Source organism: Cavia porcellus, unplaced genomic scaffold, assembly GCF_034190915.1.
Source record: "Cavia porcellus strain 051 isolate PalLab524CR breed Dunkin Hartley unplaced genomic scaffold, mCavPor4.1 scaffold_9, whole genome shotgun sequence".
Taxonomy (NCBI): Eukaryota; Metazoa; Chordata; class Mammalia; order Rodentia; family Caviidae; genus Cavia; species Cavia porcellus.
Window position 1 is genome coordinate 74,871,844 of NW_026947492.1, and position 10,464 is coordinate 74,882,307.

The window sequence follows — 10,464 nt, forward strand, 5'->3', positions numbered from 1 at the left end:
CTAAAAGGCATGTGGAGAAGTTTGTTCACTTTTTTCTCTTTCAGTTATTGCTTGTTATTAGGGCACAATTGTTATTTACATATGAAAATATTCTAAAGATTTAAGAACAGCACACATCAAACAGAAAAGAAAACAGTATCTTTCAGTGTAACTCACTGTTTATTTCTCTCAAATTTGAGCTATTACTAAAAAAGTAAGATATAAACAAAAATAAAAATAGAGCACATAAAATTATGGTCCATTAAAATTGTAAAAATTATAGTTTATGAGCAGAGACACACATGTTACATGGTACCTCTGAGAGGTGGTAAATGCACAGAAGAATAGCAGTAAAGAAGACTAAAGAATTCAAAATACTTTTGGTTTCTTCTTGAAGAATATAGCACCCAGTGTGCAAGGATCTGTGGAGCTCAGACTCTGAGCATAGCAACAGGGACATCCCAAGGAAAGGAGAGAACAAGACCAAAGCCCTAGAGATGAGAGAGATTTTACTATAAAGCCACACAAAAAGAGCTGCAGGAAAAGAAGAAATAATAGGAACATGAAATTATCTTTTCTGACCTCTCCCATTAAAACTTACATGTGCCAGGCTAGCCAAAATTGTTACCACTCAAGTGCAGTCCCATCATCTTGGGAGGCTGAAGCAGGAAGATCCAAGTTTGAACCTAGTCCCGGCAAAGTAGTTCACTGAGACCTTACCTCAAAAGATAAATAACCAATTGAAAACTTACACATAGTCTAGGGGTGAAACCCAGTACAAAACCCTCAGTTCAATGGCCAGTACTGAAAATGATAATAATAATAACAATAATAATAATAATAATAATAATACAGACACTGGGTAATAGCTCAGTTTAATTTGCATTATCACCAAAAAATTCACATATGTAATCTAATCTTCCATATTTAGGAAATGTAGTATTACCTCATTTTATAGATGTTATAGAAATAGAGACATATAATTAATGAAAACTGTCAAAATCATATATAAAAACTGACAGAATTAGTATGATATCCAGTTATTCATGACACCAAATCTAATTATGTAATGACATACTTCTAATATGATGAGTTCTGAAATGAACATATCAGACCTGAACAGATTCAAAAGATTAACAGTGAAAACACTGGGTCTTATCTCAAAGAAAATAGGATTTCATGTGATTTCTTTTATTGGAGAAAAAGAGACATATAAAATAAAGAGTGCTTTCAAAGTCCACTTTTTGTATTCCTTAAACTGGTCCATATATATATGGAAATATCTGAGCTACTTAAAAGTACAGATTACAACTTCACTAGCAGTCACGTGAGAGGTCAGTTATGCTAACGTCCTGGAGAAAGCTTAGATTGTTCCCATGATCTCTCGCAGGAGTAAAAGCATAATGAATGTTCCCTTATTTACCTTAATCTGCAGTGTAACATTTGAGACCACACTTTGCGCATGGAAATCTTCATCTCCATATTTCTTAGTGTATAGATGAGAGGATTCAGCATGGGTGCAATCACAGTGTAAAACACAGAGATGTCCTTGTCCATATTCTGGTCCCCTGCAGGTAGTGCATAGATATAAATACAAGGCACAAAAAATAAAACTACAACCGTTACATGAGAGCTACAGGTGGAAAGAGCTTTGCGACACCCTGCAGATGACTTTGTCCTAAGATGATACAAAATGAGTATATAAGAAGCCACCAGCACAAGAAAAATGACAACCACCACCATCCCCGAATTAGCAGTCAGTAAGATATTAACAACACGAACGTCTTTGCAAGCAAGTTTCAAAAGAGGCTTCACATCGCATATGTAGTGATCTATCTGGTTAGGACCACAGAAGGGCAGACTGAGAACCATGAGAAGTAGGGTGATCGAGTGGCAAAACCCATGTCCCCAGGCCGTGCCAATCAGTATGCTGCAACTCTTCCGGTTCATGATGACTGTATAGTGCAGTGGTTTGACGATGGCAACATAGCGGTCAAGAGCCATGCACACCAAGATGAATATTTCCACACCTGCCAATAGGTGGGCGGCGAAGAGCTGGGTCATACACTCGTGGTAGGAGATGCTTTTTCTTGCAGCAGCCAAGTCCCTGATGAGCCTGGGAACCACACTGGAGGTATAGCAGAGGTCCATGAGGGAAAGGTGGCACAGAAAGTAGTACATAGGTTGCTCCATTAGGTGGCTGCAGGTGATCGTGAGTAAAATGGTGACATTTCCCATAAGGACGGCCAGGTAACAAAGCAAGAACAGGAAAAAGGACAGTTGCTCTAGTTTCTGATTTCTCCACAGTCCCAGAAAAATAAATTCTGTGACATTCTTCTGATTTTCCATGATGGCAGTGTGAATCCACAATAAACAGTAAACCCATTCAGCTGGAATAATGTCAAACAAAATATATTTTCAATAATGTAAATTGTATATGTTTTGGAGATATTTACACATCAAAAAGTTAGTTGAAATCATAGCAGACTTGTTTCAAGGTTGATCTATAAAGCTCTTTTAATTTAAAATATCATTTTATTTTTAATATTTAATAAGAGGATACATGGAAATTAATAAATATTTGCATACATTTAAGTCTTACAAAAACCCAGTAGGTACTGTTCTGCAATTCATTTTTCTTTTTTTTTAGTTGTTCTTTTATACAAAGAAAATAAACAAAACATTAAAAGGGTACAAGTAATATAGAATTTCAAAAAAAGTAAGAAATCACTAGTAAATAGATTACATATTGTCATCTTAGAAATAGTTAATCAAGTTACAAAATTAAGCATACAAAGTGGACATTCAAACAGTGAGACTGCAAACAGTTGTGTTCAATGATCCAACAAAAACTTAGTAATATGGTCATATATCTTACACACCTAAACACACTTGTGTCCTTTAAAGCACTTTCTTTTTCTTTCTTTTTTGCAATAACATTTACACATTTTGGGTTTTATTATTCCCACAGTTCTTATTACTTTTTTCTGACATTCATTTTTCATAAAAACAAAAATAGACAGTAGGAGACCTCTGTCAATTACATTTATCAAGATACTAAACAAAAGACCCAATGTAAAAACCTATGTCTGGTGACAAGTTTTCACATCCTAAGCATAAAGCTACATCATCTAGAAACAAACTGGAACTCCAGATGCTTTCTATTCCTATACAAAGCTATTCTCTTTCATTATCATCATTTACTAACTGTGAAATATTAAAGAAGTCCCTGTCCTCCCTTATTTTACTTGTAATTTACCTATAATATCCTAATCTTTCGATTAATGTTTCAAAAATAAATGAAGTTAATATTCTTAGATTTAAAAATTCAAGGCTTTTAATCACTGTAGTAACTAGCTGAACTGGTTGAAAACCTTTTCTGTGCTTCTCCATAGAATGTTTAGTCCAAGTTCAAGGTATGGAAAAGCGGGTATGGAAATAAGGAGCCAGAGAAAACAACTTTGGGGATCTAGACAGAGAAAATTATTCATTATAAAACTTATTTTTATATGAAAACCTTCACTATTTCCCTAAAGTTGTAAGTACATTTATTGAAGTTTACTACAGATCTGCTAGGCACACTGTAGAGAGCAAATTACTTCCTGATTACACAGAACCTGCTGATTTAATCTCACATCTAAAAGAGTTCATGTGGTCAGATGCTGCCCATCTGGGAGCTCAGAGTGAACAAGCTGAAATCATTACCTTTATCAGTACCTAAATGTCCTCTTTAGCAAAGCCAGGCCAAAAGAAGAAAAAATAATTTTAAACAATCTGTGCTCTTTCAATGCAGCCATAAGGGAAGAATATATTGTTATGTGTAGATGCCTCATCTAAGGAGCAGAGACAAGTACTCTTCTCAGATTGTCCGCTGATCTCTTTGTTTAGAGCACTGATCAACTGGTTGCCTCTGCGAGCTTCCTTTTACAATTGCTTTCTGGAAACTATGGTACCCAAATCTATTTGCCTTATGCCAGAAGCAAAATAAATTCATATAAAATGATTTACGACATAAAGGACTTTTAAGGGTCCCATAGCAGCCCAAGAAATTATTTAGAAAGGAGCAAATTCTTATAAGAGGAAATAGATGCCACCAGTTTCATTTGGCAAGATTTGCAATGGCTATAAGTTTTGTGTTATGGGAATCACAAAGAGATGGCTCGATGAATGTACTGAACACACATTAAGTACAGAAATTAAAAACCCTAGGAGTTATTTAAAAAGTGGCATTGGAACATTTGCTTTGTGATCAGATTGTTTGGATGAATATGTATGCTAAATGACATAAAATAATATACAAAAATTGTGTCATTAAAATTAGAAAACAAAACTCAAGTAAAACTAGAGAACTGAAATTGCAGAAGTACAAATCTCCAGCAAAATATTTCCAGCGATATTGGTGAAAAACTCAGGATCTCTTAACTTTTAAATCTAGGACTTCATACACACAATGATGAACTATAAATTGAAGAAATGCAAACCTGTGAGAGCATCAATGTTACAAAATAGTTTCTATGCTATCTTCACTAAGAAAAACTGCAAAGTTAGCTTGTGTCAAAATATTCAGAAGTTCCAATCCATCCTCAATCCCATACGTTCTTGTAATACAGAAAATTTTCAATCTATAACTCCTCTCTAATGCCCATACAAACACACACACACAAACACACACACACATACACACAAACACACTCATAGATACACACTAGCTACACATATTTATGAATACAGTTTAAGAGTAAAACATGTATGATTCATTTTGTTATTTACCTTTTACTCAAAATAAATTGTCTGTAAATCTGTCCTTTATTGTTTAAATCACTTCAGGAAGATATGTAGGGAAATTTGGCAAAGATATGAAACTTCTGTGTCAGATAAAAAAAGCAAATAAAAACATTAAAGTACAGTTCATCAAAAGTAGATTATGGCTAAAGCCATGAGACTGTATGAGGAATGTAAAAGTCATCAAGAAAGATTTTATAAGATTTTTTTTTGTTTTTTTATCTACTTATGTCTTTATAAAAATATATGAGGTGGAAGGATACATACTTAATTATGTGATGTATTTGGAGTAAAATGCTTACATGCCTTTATTAATAATATATTCCAGGAATAGCATTAAAGGCCTTTTATTTTGTGGCTCATTTTACTTTTATTATGACTGAGTCTATGTTATTGTATTATTGCCTCTGTTTTGCAAATAAGAGTACTATAGCCCAAGACTACACAAATAGTAAGAGGAAGGTCTGTACCTAAACCATGGTAGTATATTCCAAAACTGTAACTTTATTACTATTTTGACTTGTCTTGCAAATACAAAACAAGTTTTAATTCTTTTGTTATTGAAGTAATTTATCCTAAACACCATTCGGATTTTCCTGAGTGTGATCCCTTAAGAATCATCCCAAGCAAATATACTCCAAAAGCAGAATTTAAAATTAAAATGCAGTGATGTCAGTTTTTCATTAAATATTTGTTCCCAAAATCAAAATTGTATCCCTATGTAAGAAAATATATACAGAAGTGCTAATCATAATTCTTCTGCTAGATTATTTTACCTTTCTTTGAAATGCCCAAGAGTTCCTTCAGGTGGTTCCACTCACTTTTCTTGGTTGTAATGCGAAACAGCCAATATGTAGAAAGTATCTGTATCATCATGAATCTTGAATCCAAGAATACATTTGAGAGCTGCATTCATGGGAACATTTTGAATTAAAAGATACAAAAGGCCTTAAGGGAAATAGTACCATGGGTGAATTTTTTGGCAGGAAGTTCATGTACAGTGATAATTGGAAAAGTACTGTCAACACTATTAAAGTGGTCATGCTGATAGTTTTAAACTTCCTTTTAAGTTTTTGGGTTATGACACAAGTGATTCAAGATTACAGTAATATTATAGTGTGGATGATTTTTTTCATATCTCTCTACTCAAACAGAAGTTTCCTTAAGTATTGAATTTGCTGAAGTTTATATAACATATGCTTCCTAAGGAATGCATTACTAAAAATCCAATTTTTTTAATATGACAAAAGAATCATAAGATCCAGGTGTGCTGGCACATGCCAGAAATTCCAGTGTTCAGGAGGCTAAGGCAGGAGGACCACTGTGAGTTCAAAGCCAGCTTGTGATACACTGTGAGTTAAACACTGGTCTGAACTACATGGTGAGACTGTCTCAAAAACTAAAACAAATAAACAAATAAATAAGAATGTATCAGAAGAAGCTCATGGCTGCTATTCTTACAAACACTATCATCAGAGTCATTATTATTGTCAGAATGCTTCAAGAGTTATTCAAAATTTATTTATTTATTTATTTATTTTTGATACCTGGTATCAATCTTATGACCTTATACTTGCCAGGTAGGCACTTATGCTACTGAACTGAATCACCAGCCAGAGTTCCTCAGTATTTAATTCTTCCCACTGAAATCTTAGAATTTATGTATGGTTCAGTTATAATACATTTCCCTTATTTTCATTTGTTTTTGCTTGCTGTGTGCTACCTTTTCCCAGCAAAATCTAAAGGCATCAGGTTACATAATTCATAACCCTTTATTATACATATAGCAGGTGATCCTCATAGGTCGATGCAAAATTTCTCATCAGGTTCACTTTAAGTTTTACAGCACTCATTTCCACTTCTCACTCTTTCTAAAAACCAGCTGTATTCTAATCAGCATACTAAACTCTTGATAGTCCAGAGTTATCACTACTTGTGATCTTATTGCTGCCCATAACATTAATATAATCTAGCTTGCATTTTCCTTCAATTAGGACATTTGACATTGCTCTCTTTACTGCCCAGTCCTGGCTATGTTTAACAGTGTGGCCTCAAGAGTTTTCAAGCCATGCTAGGTAAGTCTTAATAAAGAAACAAACAAACATTTACTCTGCAATTTTTAATATTTATTGTCAAATATAAATGAATAAATCTGGCATTAAAGCAGGAAGAATATGAGATTTCAACAGTATAAGCACAAATGTACAAGTGCACAGATAAAATTATATAACAAATGAAGTATATATATTGTTTTCATATAATGCTAATTTTCCAAAAAAAAAAAAATAAGCTCTTGCTTGTAAATAATCAGCACTGAAAACTAGAGATCAGGAACACCATCCCAGTCAGCCTATCCTGGCTTAAAGAAGGAAAAACTAGGGTCATCTGAATGCAAATGAGTGCATATTGAGACCACAGTGCTAAGGGAAATAAAGGAGACCTATGTTTCTATTAATGAGAATCACAAAATATAATGAAAGACCAAAATAAAAGATGATAGGAAACAGGGAGGAAGACTTTGTTGATGTAGGAAGGGGACCTGGGAATGGGAGCAGACAGGAAGATGGGGAGATTGGCAGGAGAAATACATGATTAAGGTGTGAAATGTATATGTACCAGTTCCCCAAGATGAGTGTAATTATCAGTTATCACAAACTTATAAAAGTGAAAAGAAGTTAGAAAATGAGAAAAGGAGGAGAGAAAGGGAAAGAGAAAAAGGCAGGAAGAAGACAGCACTAATAGATCTTGGAAAAATCCTGCCAAAAAGATAAATTTTGATCAACAAATCCAAGAATATAGATGATGATGTGTATAAATGTGTAAAATGGACCACCAATCAACAGCCTTTTTCTCCTCTTCCCTTCCCTTCCCTTCCTCTCGCTTCCCTTCCCCTCCCCTCCCTTCCCTTCCCTTCAATTCCCTTCTCTTCCCTTCCCTTCCCTTCTCTTTTTTTCTCTTCCCTTCTCTTCTCTTCTCTTCTCTTCTCTTCTCTTCTCTTCTCTTCTCTTCTCTTCTCTTCTCTTCTCTTCTCTTCTCTCTCTTCTCTCCCCTCCCTTCCCCTTCTCTCATCTCCCCTCTCCTCCCCACCTCTCTTCTTTCTTTTTTCTTTCCTTATTTTTTTCTCCTTTTTTTAAATTTTCTTTTCCTTCCCTTCTTTTCGTATCTTCTCTTTCCCCTCTTCTCTTTTCTCCTCTTCTCTTCTTTTTTTCTTTCCCACTCTCCTCCTCCCCTTTCTTTGTCATATACCTTAGAAGCAGTGTGGAACCTGTAGCAACAGAAAGGTTAAGGATGGCACCAGAGGCATCCAACCACCTTCCTGCCCTGCTCTTCAGAATTCTGCATGGAAGAATTAAGAAACATGAGAAATTCTTTGGGAGAGAAATAGTTCATTATGGGTCAGACTGTGTATCTTACCATTAGGAAATCAGAGTTTGGAGCACGGTTATTAGCCTGGAGACTAAAGTAGGTGTTAATAATTAGACCTGAGGTGGATCTTGCTTATGAACTGCATCAGAGTAATTATTGTTTCCATAGTCAACAGAGGAGGCATTATTTTAGGTATAAGTGCTCAGGTCAAAAATCACCTCTGAAGTGCGCATGGGAATGTTTCTACAGCTGAGCATGGAGAAGTCTCTTCTGCTGGAAAAATGATCTCATCAGAATTTAGAAGATCAATATCCTTAGATTCAAGTTCAGTCTAAACATCTCCATCCCAATTTAGGAGATTCAATTCTTTCCTGATTTTCACCCTCACTTCAAATGTAGAAATCTTTTGAATCTGAGTGTTAAACTTAAACTGCCATTCAACCACTTGCATAATGAGGGCTTGCATTTGGTTTTTGGTAATGTTACTGCTATGCTAAAGAAAAAATGATTCTCCTATCAGGGACACCTAAATGTGTTTGGATTTTGGTCACCTCTGGAGTTGGGGATTTGAATATTTAATATCACTCTTAACCTTTATCATTTTGTCCATGCACTTAGAAGTCTTTCTGTGTCTGTGTGCATCATTAATTTCCATTAGCATTTTGTCCACAGATACTAAGAGCAGTAAGACAGAATCATCACAATTATGCTTTTCCAAAAATGATGAAAAGTAATGCATAGAGATTGAATTAATTTCTTGCAGCACACAAGTGTTGAGTTAAGATAGTCAAACTGATTTTTTGTATTCATTACTTTAGTTCAAAACATGAACATTTAGCCCCACCTACATTGTCAGGAGGAGAAACCATGGAAACTTTAGGTCTTAAAGAGCTAAAAGCTATATCAGTTAGTGTCCTCTTGAGGAACAGAATCAAGAGAAAATACATGCAGTATCATTCATGGGGATGTAATTTAACTTTAATGTGTCAGAAGTGGGAGTCTATAATGGCCATCTGTGATGTCAGAGGTGAAAGAATCCACAGTGGTCATCTGTGTGCTAGTGAATCACAGGACCCAGTAATGACTCACCTCAATTAGATTGAAACTTGAAAGCAAAAGTTACCAATAATGCAGCACCAGTCCAAGGCTGAAGACCTGGAAGCTCGTTATACAGTGTTGCAAGTCTGACCTGGGAAATTGAAGAAACTTGAGACTGATGTAGGATATCAGTAAAAATTGAACTTTAAACTTTCTAGTATTTTTCTTCCAAGTTGCATGCTTATTGGTGGGTGTCATACTCATTTGGGAGGCAACTTACCCCTCATTTTGTTGGTTTTTAAGTGAATCATCCACATACACACCCAGAACCAGAAATGTTGGGCATTTCTTAGCCCATTCAAGATGACACATAATTAAGTGGTGCATCAGTCAAACAGAACAGAGGTCCCAGATATAAACACACATCCACAGCTCATTATTTCTTTTAAAGTGCTAAGAACACTCATTCAAGGGACTCCCTTCCAAGAATGATGGTGAGAAAATTGAACGCCCACAGGCAGAAGAATAAAGCTAGGCCTTTATCACTCATCAGTTACAAAAATTAACTGAAAAAGTATAGAAGAATTAATCAAGAGACATGAAACTCTCAAACTACTGAAAACAAAGAAGGAACATAGGAACAGGAAAGGACTATTTTGAATAGACTCAGAGCTACAGGAAACAAAGGAAAAATTAGGTAAATGGAATTATAGCAAAATGAAAAGCTTTTTTATTTTATAAAGAAAAAGACAATGCATAGAATGGGAGAAAACATTTGCAAGCTAGCAAGATAAACACACTTACATCAAAGAAGCAGTTACCATATGGAATATACGAGAAATTAAAAACACAATTAGAAGACAAAACTATAAATATACAACTAAGATCTTTTTAAGTGGACAAATCACCTAAATAGACATTTCTCATAAGCAGATATACAAATGGATAACCAGTGTATAAAATGCTTCATGAGTATATAAAATGATTAAGACAATAAAAAATTTCAATGAAATATTACCTTAAACCCCAAGAATGGTGATTACAAAAGCTATTAATTGTAACATGGAATGGTGACCAGGTGCAGAAAAGCCAATAGTGAGACCTTGTTGGCAGGAATGTGAATTGTTACATCTATTATGGGAAACTCTGTGAATATTACTAAGTATTAGAAGTGCATCTACCATGTGATGCAACAAGCACCCTTCAGGGTGCACAGCAAGCAAAATGAAGTCAGTTCACGGAACAGAAACTGCACTACAGATCCAGCTGAGCGGAGGCCAGCCCTGCTGCCGCCTCTCC

At 35.0% G+C, this 10,464-nt stretch overlaps 1 protein-coding gene across 1 annotated transcript; it reads right to left on the bottom strand.

Moving 5' to 3' along the window:
- Positions 1-1,398: 1,398 nt before the first annotated feature.
- LOC134477585 (olfactory receptor 4P4-like) lies at positions 1,399-2,328 on the bottom strand. Its single transcript, XM_063255687.1, has one exon. The coding sequence runs from the start codon at positions 2,326-2,328 to the stop codon at positions 1,399-1,401; it is 930 nt and encodes a 309-aa protein (XP_063111757.1).
- Between the last annotated feature and the right edge of the window lie 8,136 nt (positions 2,329-10,464).

Coding starts and splice junctions, on each gene's coding strand:
- LOC134477585 (XM_063255687.1), bottom strand. CDS start 2,328: ATGGAAAATCAGAAGAATGTCACAGAATTTATTTTTCTGGGACTGTGG.